Raw genomic sequence first — 15,673 nt, 5'->3', positions numbered from 1 at the left:
CCGTTAAATGGGTATGACACAATAGGTTTTTAAATATTAAGAAGCCCTGACACAGTTTCGTGAAAAAACACCCCACTGCCCCCTGTACAGGGGGCTCTAGGGCAGGTTAAGTACAGTAACAAAGTATTTGTACTCCACTACTTCCCACCTCTGAAGATAGTGTGACTGTAATGAAGGTTCGAAAGCAAAGTGTATTTAGAGCTTTGATACAAATGGCAAATAAAAAGATTCTGGACAAGTTTAAGATTTGTTATTTATTTTTATTCAGAAGTTAGACAGAATAATTGCCCCAGAGGAGATCTGCCTTTGGCGTGTCGAGTCAGTGCTTCTTCGCTCTGCAAAACAATTAAAGATTACCAGCTGCACATCCAGATCGACTACATTTGTTCAGACTCGATCACTTACCCCTTTTTACACCTGCAGGTCTTGAGTAGCTCTGACCTGGAGGATGCACACACTGGCCTCTGCAGGAACCATCTGCCTGGCTGGTTGTGTCACAAATCACTGCATCACAGTGGACATAGATCTGTGGACAGACAGGATGATTTACTACACAGGACTACATGCAGCAGTGGCCAAAAGACTCCAGATTTGGATGTACAAGTCTTACCTGGTCTTTCAGAACCTCGTCATCTTTAGTGAAAGTGAACATCTTTACAGAGAAGCGCTTGATGTGGGACGGGACTAAAACTCTGGAGTCACTCACAACGGGATGGAAAATTGTTGCATAGCTGTCATCGCGATTCTCACAGCTAGTGAAGGAATTTGAAAGTTAAAATAAAGCAGCCTTTAAATTAAATTAGAATGCTTTTTAGTGGATTATTAAGACAGTGTTTATACAACTCACTTCTGACCAAAGGTCTCAGTCGAGAACATGTAGTAGTTAGTTTTGCACAACATTACCTGTCCACAATGATGTCCCAGCTTGGCAGAGATGTCCTATCTTCATAAAGGGTTGCCCAACAGTTCTCAGCAATGAGTTCCAAGTAAGGGTCGGTAGAATGCATCAGCTCCACCTCAAAATACAGAGGCTGCCGCAGGTATTTCACCACTGGATAATCCTCTGCTTGGTAGAAGAGCTCGTAGGATGGATCTGCAGGAGAAGAGTCCCGTTAGAGAAAGGAGGGCTGGACAGTTACATTGTTTTGTATCCATGAACAAGATGTAGTACAATTCCACCATGCCTTGGGCTAGCCTCATCTGCACCATCAGCTGCCCGGTGCCGATCTCTGCAGCGGGCTCATAGGTTCTTGGTTTAGCGCTGAAGGCAACAGTCTGAGTCTCATTGACCACATAGAAGCAGGAAATAGTTTGCCTATTAGGGGAAAATAAAATATATAAATGCATACATTGAAGGTGTTCATCTCCAATTATACAGAATCAAATATTTTACCTGTAATCAGGATCAACTGGTGATTTGTTGGCTGCTCCTTTGGCGTTGTTGTAAGACAGGCGGATCTCATTTTCATACATCATGTAGTTGTCAAAGAACTATTTAACAAAAGAAACACATTAACATTTGACAAAAAACCCTTTTGATATTTAAATGTGATTCAAACTCACCGTTCTGGTGGTTCCACAGGTATCCACACTGAAGGAGAAATATGCAAAGCGATCGTCGCTGAACTGTGGTGTGCAGGACTGGTCCTTTAGCGTCAGCTGACTTGGCTTCAGATTACGAGTGGATTCAACCTTCACAGCCAAAGCGGTCATTGTGCCATTGGGGTGGCACTCTGGAGGAAGAAGCAGGCAATGTGTAAAGCAACAAAAATCCAAAAATTAAAGCAGCAAATATACTTACATATTGCATCTTACCAGTTGCTTTTAAGGGGAAGTAGCAAGCCAGATAGAGATCAGCAAGCACCCAGTCGTTTGCACGATCCAACAGAAGCAGGTCAATTCTGGATTTGACTGATTCTGCAGTGAGCAGCTGTGGAAAAGAAAGTAAAGTTCGCGAATGCAGAAGATCTATGGTGGGATTTTGTAGTTTTGACATACCTCGAAAACAGCGTCCTTGGCAGTGTATGGCAGAATGAGGCTGAGGTGTGTGCCGTTCTCATAGAAATTGTAGTCTTCAGCCATCTCAGCAGTCAGCTCTCGAGGTCCAACGATAGCCTTGAAATTAGAGCCGTGACTCCCAAACTTCACGCTGATGTAAAACTGGTTCTGGTCACAGGTGCCAGACATGATGGGTAGCACTAGAGCAGCAAAACATGCATTATCCATTTGATTGTGTAGCTTTTACTCCAATATGTTTTATTTAATTTTAGAAAAGACAATTTGCATAAAGATATTGTCAAAAGCAAATTCAATATGATCTCACCAACATCCTGCAGAGAGGCCTGTAGGTCGACCGGGAGAGCAAAAGGAGTTTCTTCAGGCAGGATGATCAACCCAAAGATCAGAGGGAGGAAGTAGGATGTAACCATGCGCTCAGGATTCTGCAACAAATGAAATAAAAGCTCAGCAACACTGAAAATATGCTGGTACAAAGTGATGTTTTGAATCTATAATGTCATACATGTTTTAAGACAACATCGGCATCAAAGGGCACTTGAAGAGAGAAGATCTTGGAGCCATTAGCCAAGCTGTGTTCCTGGACTGTGAAGCCTTTGGCATTGCTCTCCTCAACAGTGAGGACCCCGGTGGAGAAGGTGATGTTCCTCAGCTCGACGTCATGGAGGAACGTTCCCAAGAGAACGCTGAACACCCGAGTCTCTGGGACAGTGTCTGAGGAACAGAAAGAGGCAGGTTTACAAATTCTAAACCAGCCTGAACGTTGAGAGAACAATTGAGTAGTTGGCTTGAGTGCTACTTTAAAAAAAATACTAAATAATTAAAAAAGGCACTCTTTGTAAGCAAAAGTGGATTATACTGTACTTGGCTTTCTTGAATTCCTATCCAAACACACCATTTCGCAAAAACTGACCACTGAAACAGGTGGACAGCCTCGAGTGTTTTGTGTCAGACTTGTTGATCCAAAGCTAGGTAAAAGTCTAACCTCTTTTTGGTCGCCAACATTTTTTCATACCCACTAGAAAATGTGACTTACCATCCTGGATTTGGGGAGATTGAGGCATCAGAGGGGTCATGATGGGGAACAAAACCTTGTATCTGGTATCATCTTGGGTGTCATCTGCCCTCCACAGTACCTCAAGCATGGGCTCCACGAAGTAGGTGATGTGGTACTGGTAATCTGGGGCATGGCTCTGCAATCATTTATGACATTTCAATAAAACGCTTTAGTGACTCTTGCATTTCTAATGTAGAGATTTCCCCAACCTTGTAGTAACCATCAGGTGAGCCCAATGGGATCTCAACGACGATGTGGAAGTCTGTGGTGCTCAGTGTGTACCCCCGTGCGGCCATCTGAGATCTATCAAGCCTCTGCCCGTTGATGCCCATGTGCATTTCTGAGACTGTAATGCTGCCGTCCAACAGAGGAGTCACACGGCGAGGTACGTGCCAAGAGATCATATCCTCGGTGAAGAGGACGCCACCTGTTAATGACAAAATGGAGCTGTTGAGGTTAACTGTGCAACAATTAAGCTTACTGTGAAGGCAATATGTTGCTCAGGACTCACCTTTGGGACAAGCAGCTGCCAAGTTCACTACATTCAGACCCTGTGGTGCCATGTAGTAGGCGCTCACCCTGAAAACTTCCATGGGGACTCCAGCCACCTAAAGAGAGGAGGTTTAATATAATTGACAAGGAGGGAAAGGAAAGAAACAATGTATAGGAGTGTGTTACTTACATCCTCTGAATAAGTCTCTGCTGTATTGTACGGGCTTCGCATAACCAGACGACTAGAGGTAGTTTTGGCAGCGTAGCCGGCTTGTTCAGCCTCTTGCAGCACCATGGCCACTGGTTCTGGGGTGTAAAACGTCATCTTCCAGATACCTTGTGATGCACCAGAGGCCTACAGGAAAGAGAAAATTATAATTAAATCCTCATTGGTGTAGGGAGGAATTAAACTGTAGTATCTGAACAGTTTAATTCAACATACTTCAGGATTGGCGTTGAGCTTGTCGTCTTTACCATCCCGAGTCTGACCCTTAGCTTCAGCATCAAGGTTAGCTATGTGGTGCGAAACCTAAAACAGAAAATGGTGGTTTTAGCATTCGTTTCCATACACACAAGACGGTGGAATCATCAATGTAAAGATGACCTACTTCCATGTAGTTCCTGTCGCAGAGGATCTCCCTGGAGGCCCAGCGAGTGTAGCTGCAAGTCTGAGACACGTCATGACTGACCACGTCTGATGGATTCTCGCCGTACATCTGGAGTCTCAAGCCAACTTTAAATGTAGCATCATCCTATAAATATAAAAAAACAAAATTAAGAGAAAATCCCCAATATTCTTTGGTTCCAGCTTCTTTGTCATTGAACATGTAATATCCTTGCCTTCAGGGACACATTTGAAGTCTAAATGGATATGTTATGTAACAAATGAGTCAAGAAAGTACCTAGCAGATGAATTGAGGAATACAGTTTTGAGTGGAGCAGTGTTAATATTTTAGGGATGTACCAAACAAAAAAGGGAAATGTACTTTGTGTCTTTTAAGGGTAAGGGGTTAAAAAGAAATTCAGGGAAACACAAAAATGGGAGCAACCATGTGTTTGTTGTGCTAATTCTGTCTCAAGTGACTGAATTAATGGCTCATGTGGCCCCAACTAAACTTGATAGAAAATTACATTGAATGCTGTTAAACCACTTTAGCTCAAAACAGACCTTGTTGTCCACAAAGCAGCCCATCAGGGAGGTATAGATTCTGGCGTTACCCCACGGGTCAGACTCCATGCTGTATCCACACTGAGCAGCCATGCTCGGTGTCAACAAAATGTGCTTGGTGCCATCTGAGGGGAGAAAATAAGCCTTGTCAGGGACCCCTTTCCTCAGTGATGAACCAATCAGCTCATTATTAGCAGTTTAAATACTTACTGATAGCCTCCACCTCAAGCTGGTTTCCCACTGCTAAAGCCTTGTCCAACGACAGTCTCATTACATTTGCGGCACAGTCAGACCTTAACCCACTGCCTGTTAAAAGAAAAGGTTTGTGAGGAGAATGTAAACCGACTGAACATGCTGTATAAAATGACTTAATGAGAATTGAAGCTTACTTGACTGCGAATTTAGCTTCACATTCGGCCTGGCTTGACCCAAGATGATAGCTGCAGCAATCCATAACAAACTTGAACACATAAAACACATCATTTAGAGACAATTAAGTATACACATAGAAAGAAATCTACAAGAAATGTAACTTACATGTTCCCAAGCCTCAGCATGTTGCAGTTTGTAAGCAGCAAAACCCAAAACCACAAGACTACAGCCAGTATCAGAGTGTGGCAATGTCCAGCACACCTTCCAACAAAAACACAAGTCTAAAATGAAGGGGACTAGATGATTAACTGAGACATCAGCAGCTGCTTTATATTCCACTTAACGACAAAGCACAGGTGAGGCTTGTTAAGGATTCTCCACACACACACACACACACACACACACACACATACACACACACACACACACACACACACACACACACACACACACACACACACACACACACACACACACTGCTGGCAATGATGTTGAGTGTTAGTCCAGCAGCTCCCTCTGCTGGCGGCACATGCAATTACAACAGACACATATACACTCCATAACACACACATACAGCTCTTAAAGCATATAATATATATCAGGCTAAAGCCCATGTATATGTTATGATGTGAAGCACTATTTGGTTTCATGAAAAATATCAACTGTTTATTTGTAGATATCTACTAAAGCATACAAATAAAGTGTGTAATGTTAGCCTGTTACTTATATTATTGAGTGATATATATTATGCACACTGTTCTGCTTTCTGCACTGGCCTCAGCAGCTGTTCTCACTGTAAATGTCGGCTCACAATTAAAGCAGTTGTATTAAAAACATACATAGCCTAATATCCAGAGGAGATGCGTTTATTGAGTAAACAAATGGTAAAGGGCAGAAAGTCTGCACAACCCACTGCACCACACGCCACGGTTACTGCTCCTCCAGACAGCCTCCGCGATAATCGATCCTCGACGAGCCTTTACAGACATTTGTTTTCCTTCAAGGCGGCGTGCCCACATCCGTTTCCGGGTCGCTGCCGGAGGACCGAGGAGTCCTGGACGCGAACATTTGAGAAATTACGAACGGCTCATTTCGGAGGACTCGCGCGCGTCTGCATGACGCCGGGACGACCAGCGACCCTCCCCGACAGGCGCTCGGACGCGAAGGCCCGCCCACAACTGCGTGCACGTCTGTGACCGCAGTTTTAATTTTCATTGTTTCTGTTCTTTGTGTAGGTTATTTTGTATGTGGTTTGTGTTTACTTTAAGGTTCATCTTCATGCTGATATCTTTAATCAAAGGGTTCATGTTCAGATCAAATACAATTCCAATTTTCTATACAATAGCTGTACATTATTGTAAATAATTTGACAAAACTTGACAGATTGTTTCTTCAAGCCAACAGATTTCAGGATTTATAAAAAGGTATATTCTATAGTTTATGGAGTTGTCAGTATCCCCTGTCTATCTTGTGCTGCTGGTCCAGAAGTGTCTGTTTCAGGCTCACTTTGGCATCTTCAAAATCTGGATTCATCTTCATCACACATAATTTGAGTGATTATACTAAATGATTTACAAATAAACACCACTGCATATTTACAACTGTTACACATGCTGCTGTAACGAAAAAATGTCCAACTTGGGATCAATAAAGTATATCTTATCTTAAGACGATCGATGGCTACTGCCATATTTGCAAAATGTGCCTCTGAACCTCGACAAGTGCATGTTTCAAGGCTTATCAATTAACAACAGGAGGGGTCACAGACATAAGACCAGCTGTTAAATAAAGCTCTTCTGACCTTAGCTGTCATGTGGGTATATATTAATGCTGCCCATTATGGAACCAAGCAATTTTCACCAATTATATGTTTTAAATTTGAGTGTTTCCTATCCCCTAAACCTCCAGGTATGTACACAGTTAAATACTGGCAACTTCTTATTATGGGAAATACGAAAACGTCTTTTAAAACTACAATTCCCAGTAGAGACGTGCCATAGAACATGTTGCGAAACACACAATAGCCAGCATGTGTAGTTCTGGGGAGGGGGGTGGTGGACGCATTCAAATCCAGTTTTGGATAATCTGCCGTGGTTCCATCCCATTTCAATGTGCTGTTTGACGCTCGGCGTAACCCTCGGCGCACTGCCACTCAAACATCCAATCACAGAGCTTGAGGACTATCACGGGGTTTGTCGGTTTTTTCAAGCAAAGCGGAGAGAATACTTACTTCCGTGTGTAAAATTCTCTAAAGCAACTATGAGCTGCTCCGACCCTCGGTCCTGACGGACTCCAACTTGTGTTTATTAATCAAACAAATAAATAAACACAAGGATAATTGTGTCTTATTGTTGAGTAAATAACAGTGTGTGGTTTAGAAAAGAATACAAAATTAGAAGGAAAAAACGATGAAACAATACAGATTTCAGTATTCTGAGCCCCTACTCTCCCCCTAACTGACGGCAACAAAAGTCCGACATTATTCAATTAAAATAAAGAAGTAAACACAATAAGTGTGGCTTGATATTGAGTTAGAAAAAGGTTGATAAACGCTGTGAGAATCGAGAGAGCATTTCGCCGCGAACCCAACTCGTCTATTACCAACGTTCAGGGAGCTCTATGCAAGTTAATGGGACTCCCTGATAGTTGAAACTCGACGCTAAAGGGGCCCCCCCTTGCGTTGGAAAGTGATGACAGGGACCCTGACATAACGTCAACATAGGCCGAGTTGGGAGTGAGAATGTGTTGAATAAACACCAGTGTGCCAGCAAAGCTCATCCAGCTCAATTTAGCCCGAATTAGGAGGTTTCAGAGGGGGTAGGGAATTATATTATCAGAGCGATAACTATCTTATCCCCTTGCGACAACCACTACTCTAGTGGCACTATGCCCCCCCCGATCAGGAGCGCATATACTTTTTATTCGCTACCCTTTCTCTCCAACTACAAAGCCAGTTAAATGTAGTCCCCGTACGGACCAGCCTATACAACTGCTATCGAGTTCATTACAACGATGAAACACAGTCTTGCTCTACACTCGCATGCCACTGCCCACCCGTGATCAATTAGCCTATAATTTTATGTGTGCACCCCTGACCGGCACCAGTTCCTCCAGCAAATAGGGGACTGTGGCGCATCAGGAAATACACGCACCTCGCGCTGCCCCGTTTTACCAGCACGTAGAAAACGGTCACAAACAACGAGTGTGCATTTGGACCACTCTCCTTTTTAATAGAGATGGCGGTGGCGTGAGTTAAAGCCGTAGGCACAGACTATGACTTTCTCCCTCTCAGTTCGCACTCCACCAGCAAAACAGATACGGGGAGGTATTTACACACACCCCGCGCTGCAGCTGGAGCCGTGTTTAAAGAGGCGATAGTGGTGATATCTCTGGCTGCTTCTTCCTAACTGCTGGTGTTGGCCGCTGAAACCCCTACAATTTGGCGATTTGTTCAATACAAATCTTTACATTGCTTTCATACAGAAGTTCCACTTTACTGAAGCCTTTCTTTAAGGTTTCTCCGAACATGAGCTGTGCATGCTTGTATGGCACATACGTCCCGAGCAGCATACAGAGAAAATCAGCCAGGACAAAGTCCCCAGACACTGATTCCCTGGGGTTACTAGCCCCAAATGTTCATTAACCTAAAACGAAACACAACCGCTCAGTTTCACAGGTAATTTTAGGATAACGTCAATCACAGATTCTGGTAAGGCAATGTCCAAATGTGGATTTGAAATTACACTCACTTATTTACTTATTTGTGGGGGAAACTTCTGAAGTAATTGGAGTTAGGACTCAGAGAGACACGAGGAGAGCTGGAGCTTTGATGGCAAACACTGACTGTTTATTTGGAGCTTCGGCCGGAGAATTCACAAGACATGTCACGGGCCACGATCTGTCCACACGGTTGAGATGCCAGAATCAATTCTGAAGAACTCTACCCCAGACCCATGTATTGAAGTAAAAAGATATGATTCTACACTGTATTGAAGTAAACATGTATTGTTTGAACTGTTTTAGGTAATCACAAACGGGTTTTGATAAGTCACTTAGAATAGGAATGTTATTCTTACTTCCAAACTCACTGATCCAGAGATTCTGTGTTTCATACACCAACCTTGCCTGGGTTTCACCCCTAAAAGCAGATGTCGTCATTAAGGTCGTTAAAGACAAACATTACATCCTTCTTATCATTCCTAAGAGCCAGATGCTGTTTTTAAGTCGTTAAAGACTAGGTGAAGAAGAGCATGGGAAGAGAATGTGGTGGAGATAGGGTGAAGATAAACGTTGACTTTTGACCTGGGGTAACTTAGGATCTCACATGCTGGGCAGACCTCTGATTGAACCCGGCCAGAAGCGAATCCAGCCAATCAGGACACTTGGGGGAGGTTAGCAGTTTAAACAGCTCCTCCCCAGGGGTTCTCTGATTCGCTTGGGAGAAAAGTGGGAAGGAAGAATCGACAAATCTCCGCCCCAAAGACAGATAGAAATACTGATGATTTTGAGTGTAAAATGCTTCTGGTCTGTTGAAAGCTGGTGCTAGAAGACGGTAAACCGCATCACAAACCTGGAGTCCATACTTCTCGTTTTCTGAAAGCTGGTCTGTCTACCTGTAAAACCGCATCATCAGGCCTGAAGCCCGGAGTGCTCGAGTACTCTGTATAACTTGTATATGTGTTTGGTTTCCTACTAGAAGTAAACTCAGATAATTTGTTATAACTTTGATTCCGGTGTTTTCAATTCCTTTCTTAATTTAATAGAGATCCAGCCTCATCCAACGAACGGCGCGTAGCAGAGGTATTCTACTCCAACAAGTGGTGACTCCCGGCGTTTGTGAGCTGATCTCTAGAAAGGAACACCGATAGCCGGGGGACAGAATCCAGTCCAGGGGGAGGACACAGAGATACTGGTGACAACTAAGACCATGGCAATATACAAGAGGTGAGCAGACACCTGTTTTAACTATCAAATATCTGTGATTGATTATACCAAAAAATTTAGAGTTGTCAGCAGCGTTCTCAGTGTTTTTAGTCACGGTGGGAAATACAATACATATGCAAGTTGGGAAAGTTTGATTAGGTGCTTAGTGTCGGGTATTCAGTCCTGGACCTAAGGCACAATAGTGTTTGAGAGAGGCGGGTTGATCAAGTCCCGGCCCTTCACTCACTAAATACGAAGGCTGCAAGGCTAGAAAAAGAGGGTTAAATTCCCCGCAGATCATGATAAGATTGATTAATGCGGTTACCTTGCAGCGCTTTAATTAAAGACTACAAAAGGTGTAAAAAAGGGTTGCATTCCCCGCAGATCATGATAAGATTGATTAATGCGGTTACCTTTCGTGGTGCTTTAAATGTATAAAATGTCTGTAATTGTTATATGGTGGGTGATAGAGGAGGAGAGAGACGCGACCTCCAACTAATTATTTGGAACGACCGTATCTCATCACAAAACTGTTGTGGGGATAATCAGGCTCATTAAACGTGACGATAAAGAGATTTTGTTGACTGAGTTTTTAACTCTTGACCTGAAGTCGCAATCACCGTGAGGAGATTGTAGAAGCCTACTTCTGGAAGTCACGCTATCTGTTGAAATAAACATCGCACAATAAAAATTTGCCTGACTGTGATGTGATAAGGTATGAGAAGCTCTGTGTGATTTTTTACCTCCACCCTACGGAGATGATAGCTCACAAATGCCACTTATGAGTATCCCATCTAATACTCCTAAAAGAAAACACATTGTTAGACCTGATATTCAGGGAAAAGGAATGTTGGAAATAGTAATGGAAGATATTGAAAATCTTAAACTGGATCAACCAACCATGTTAGTGAACCCTGCTAATATGGAGCTAATACATGTAGAAAGAATAGCAGCAGCTCTGGCAAAGACAATAGGTCCTAGCATGCAAGCACAGAGCGATAATATGATAAGGGCTATTAAACTGACCCTTTTTGGGAATGGGATTTTCCGTTACACAACAGAAGACTCAATTCAGGCCTTAAAGAACGCTTTACAAACAAGTCAGGGAGTTTAATGTGTTGCTATGTTGCTCATGTGGAAGCTTACACTTTTGGGAAGAGATCTCCACTTTCTCTGTCCTGAGGTGCTGCAGACTCAAAGCAGCATACAGGGTCAAAGACAGGCGTGACCTCTGGAGAGGAAGAAAATCTAAATCTGAACAGACCACAGAGCCCATTAAAAGGTTTTATGGCCTCTACACTGAGAGGAAGATCTGGAGATTGTAAGGAACTCTCCCTAAATACCCACCCCCACACCATTGTGGGGAAGAGTGTTCCTTTCACCAATAAACAAATCATCTCTTAACCAAGTCAGATTTCAAAGTAGCCATACCTCAAGTTGTTAAGAAAAGAGGGAGATTCAAAAAGTTATCAATAATTGCCCAGTATATTAAATAAATACAAACAGACACGTATCAATATAAGTCAGATAATGTAGACGAGGTCAATCATGGAAGAAGGCTGACATTTAATGCCTGATATATAAGTAATAGTAATAATAAATATATAGCTGATATTAAATAACTGATGTATAAGGCTCGATATTTCTGAAAATGGGAACACCGTTAACGGCGTTCTATTTCAGTAAAAGGGGGAAAAGGATAGGATATACATCAGACAATATGTATGTGAGATTATTACGTTTTTAGGAGAAATGTATCAATTTAAAATACTAGTTATGGTATTTTTTGTTTTGTTTTATTTGTTGCTTTTAAGAGAAATTGATACAGTTAAAATAATCTAGCTTTGGTTATTTTTTGTTTTGTTAGTTTGTTCCTTTTTGTTTTATTTTTAATTTTTGTTCTATTTTTTAATTTTTAATTTTTAATTTTTAATTTTTAATTTTTAATTTTTAATTTTTAATTTTAATTTTTAATTTTTAATTTTTGTTTATTATTTTCTGCATAGTCTCTTGTCCACACTCCAGTCTAGTTGGTGCCGCCAATAAACACTAAAGAAGTAGAAAAGATGATTTCAAAACATATTTCCAGCAACTTAAGGGCTTGGTATGAGACTTCTCCACACAGGCTGCTGACGTCAAAAGGGGGACCCGAGAAACACAAGGCCAACACAGCAGATTACGTCTGGTTGGAGGGGACCTCCCATGCCGTTCGCCTAGATGGAAAGGGAGACAACTGGTACCACTGGAGCCAGTGTGCGGTCGGGAAAAACACCTGCGAGGACCCTGGACGACATCAGGACAGAGTTGGCCCTCGTCGCGAGGACCCTGGACGACATCAGAACAGATCTGGCTCTCGTCAAGGCAGTCGACCCAGGAGGCGCCATCAGCGGGCCGGAGGAGGAGGATCAGGACATCTCTCCAGCAGTCGACCCGGAAGCCGCCATCAGCGGGCCGGAGGAGGAGGATCAGGACATCTCTCCAACAGTCGACCCGGAAGCCGCCATCAGCGGGCCGGGGGAGGACAATCAGGCCACATCTCTCTAGCAGGCACCCCAGAAGCCGCCGTCAGCGGGCTGGGGGGACGAAGACATGGCAAACCAAGACGGCACAGGGAACTCCATTTCCCGCTGAAACAGGTTGATATAGCCGGTGTGGAACTTTGTCTGAACAATCCATTTTTTTTTGAGGAACTTTCAACTTTATTTTTATATCCCACAATATAAGGGATTGGTATTTTTTATTCTACAGAACTATGTGTTACCAAAAGAGGGAAAAGTATGATAATGTCTTTTCTAATTTCTGTGGCTACTTTTATTGCCATTTTAGTGACATGTGGTTGTTGTTGTTGTGTGCCTTGTATCTGCTCATTGTGTGTTAAGACTCATCAGTTCCACCATTGAGGGAAGAGTAAAGATGACTCAGCTGACAAGGACTTTGCTTTTTAGACATATTTTATTCTCCCTCCACTGTCATAATAAGTTGTTGTTGTGGACTGTTCCTAAAGGTTTAAAGTGCTCTATATCCCAACTTCTGATGGGTTTATATAAATGTTGGGACAGACACAGTAAGAAGAAAATTGACAGTGGTAATGTTTCAAATGCTATATGTTGATCTCGTGAGGTGAGATCAAAAGAGGGATTGAAGTAAAAAGATATGATTCTACACTGTATTGAAGTAAACATGTATTGTTTGAACTGTTTTAGGTAATCACAAACGGGTTTTGATAAGTCACTTAGAATAGGAATGTTATTCTTACTTCCAAACTCACTGATCCAGAGATTCTGTGTTTCATACACCAACCTTGCCTGGGTTTCACCCCTAAAAGCAGATGTCGTCATTAAGGTCGTTAAAGACAAACATTACATCCTTCTTATCATTCCTAAGAGCCAGATGCTGTTTTTAAGTCGTTAAAGACACATCGTTAAATAGGTGAAGAAGAGCATGGGAAGAGAATGTGGTGGAGATAGGGTGAAGATAAACGTTGACTTTTGACCTGGGGTAACTTAGGATCTCACATGCTGGGCAGACCTCTGATTGAACCCGGCCAGAAGCGAATCCAGCCAATCAGGACACTTGGGGGAGGTTAGCAGTTTAAACAGCTCCTCCCCAGGGGTTCTCTGATTCGCTTGGGAGAAAAGTGGGAAGGAAGAATCGACAAATCTCCGCCCCAAAGACAGATAGAAATACTGATGATTTTGAGTGTAAAATGCTTCTGGTCTGTTGAAAGCTGGTGCTAGAAGACGGTAAACCGCATCACAAACCTGGAGTCCATACTTCTCGTTTTCTGAAAGCTGGTCTGTCTACCTGTAAAACCGCGTCACAGGCCTGAAGCCCGGAGTACTCGAGTACTCTGTATAACTTGTATATGTGTTTGGTTTCCTACTAGAAGTAAACTCAGATAATTTGTTATAACTTTGATTCCGGTGTTTTCAATTCCTTTCTTAATTTAATAGAGATCCAGCCTCATCCAACGAACGGCGCGTAGCAGAGGTATTCTACTCCAACAGTATTTAGCTAGTTCAGAGAGAATAATCAACATTCTTCAATAGATAGACTAAACAGCTGAGGACACTGAATCACATTTGTTGTCGCTTATGGCTCGGGTCATCTACACCCCGAGAAGGATGTGTAGGTGTCCCACAACAATAACTATCTGACAGAGAGTTGCCCGGTCATAAACTGGCAACATCAACAATATGCTAGGGCAGCCCCTTCTTATGGGAGATAACGGCTGCTCAAGGTTGGTCAGCATGCGTCAGAGGGCGAAGGAGGACATGCAGGGCAAATTATTCCCCAACAATGACAATATTCATATAAAAGGCAATTGAATTCTAGAAAGAGGTGTGTATCCTTCTCGTCTAGTTATGTTGTACAATGCTGCATTGATTTGGGGTCAATAGGTCACATTATATGGAAGCCATTTGTTGAAAGATTTGTTTTATATTCATATAAAAAATAAGAGGGACTAAAATCCACCAGAAAGGGGTGCAGACGGTCTGTGGACCTAAATGAATGTCAATCCAATATCCAACCTAAATATACAATTATTTTGAAGCAGAGCAGAAGTCAATTATTCTGTTCCGTCAGGCTTGAAAATAACAAGTTGCTCGCTCCTGTGTCATTGTGAACTTTCGACTAAAAGGGGTCTCTGCACCCTTACCTAGTGGATGAGTCCTCTGTTGTAGAAGGTGTCTCGTAGCTTCTGTCACTCTGTATCGCTAAAGAGAAGTCCTCCACTGCTTCACCAAAATCCACCCGGAGGTACTTTATCTGTCCGCGGTTGTTGTAAGCAGAGGCCAAAAGACTGGCTTTACAATCCCTGTGGAAATATGATAGCGTTAAAGAAAGTCTCCGAAAATGACACCGAAGTGAAAGAAACATCAACGTTAGCTAACAGTTAGCTTTAGCCGGGGACACAGAATTGAACGGATAACAGAATAAGCTGTAACACTAAAACGACTACAGACTTGCTATACATCGCCAAAAAAGGAACAAACAGTACCTGGTCTGTAAGCAGGACGAGATCAACTTTGTGTACAGTAGTTCTGCACATTTGAAGTTCTGGTTTTTAAACTCAGAGTGAGCATTTTCAAGTATTTGAGGGTTGTCTTGCTCCATTTGCTGTGAATTCTGTTAAAGGGCCCATGTCATGCTTTTCCGGTTATTACCCGTCCCCTTGTGTGTTATGATGGTTTTTATGCATGTAAACGGTGTGCAGAGTCAAAACCCTCAAAGTACACCCTGTAGCGAGTAAAACTCTAACACAGAAAATACCTCCCCAAAACGCCTCGTTGGAAATACGTCACTGCCCATTTGAGTCTTCCATTTAATTCCGGGTACGGCATGATGTCATGCCGTACCCGGAACGAAATGGACCAATCCGGAAGAGCTATGGCCACACCCAGCGGCGCTGGCCGTACCCTCTGCCAGCCTAACATTTACTGTTGGAAGCTCTGGTTCAGTTCACAATCGATCCAGTCATGCCAATGCCAAGGACCTGTTTCCTGAAATGTGAGGAGAAATCTGAGCTGTTTGTCCTACCGACGGAAGAACCACGACGAAGTCAGTGGTTGAAATTTCTGTTTAACACTGTTCCTTCAGAGGTTCGAAGAACGTTACTGTGTGCGCGGCATTTCACAGACGAA

At 42.8% G+C, this 15,673-nt stretch overlaps 1 protein-coding gene and 1 pseudogene across 1 annotated transcript; both read right to left on the bottom strand.

The window, feature by feature from the left end:
• Positions 1 to 238: 238 nt before the first annotated feature.
• Positions 239 to 5,398, bottom strand: LOC117492738. The gene is made up of 21 exons (XM_034143124.1): positions 5,271 to 5,398; positions 5,123 to 5,193; positions 4,944 to 5,039; positions 4,734 to 4,858; positions 4,174 to 4,317; positions 4,008 to 4,094; positions 3,756 to 3,920; positions 3,585 to 3,681; positions 3,283 to 3,500; positions 3,053 to 3,209; positions 2,522 to 2,730; positions 2,324 to 2,441; positions 1,999 to 2,198; positions 1,816 to 1,930; positions 1,564 to 1,733; positions 1,394 to 1,491; positions 1,185 to 1,315; positions 904 to 1,093; positions 611 to 752; positions 406 to 526; positions 239 to 335 (listed from the first exon to the last, which is right to left on the bottom strand). Exons 1-21 carry the CDS (start codon positions 5,288 to 5,290, stop codon positions 265 to 267), a joined length of 2,745 nt encoding a protein of 914 aa, XP_033999015.1. The 5' UTR covers positions 5,291 to 5,398; the 3' UTR covers positions 239 to 264.
• Positions 5,399 to 6,339: 941 nt separating this feature from the next.
• Positions 6,340 to 15,146, bottom strand: LOC117492919 (annotated as a pseudogene).
• Between the last annotated feature and the right edge of the window lie 527 nt (positions 15,147 to 15,673).

This window comes from Trematomus bernacchii, unplaced genomic scaffold (genome assembly GCF_902827165.1).
Source record: "Trematomus bernacchii unplaced genomic scaffold, fTreBer1.1, whole genome shotgun sequence".
NCBI lineage: Eukaryota > Metazoa > Chordata > Actinopteri > Perciformes > Nototheniidae > Trematomus > Trematomus bernacchii.
Note: the sequence above shows the minus strand (reverse complement) of the source record. Positions and strands in the feature narration are given on the sequence as shown.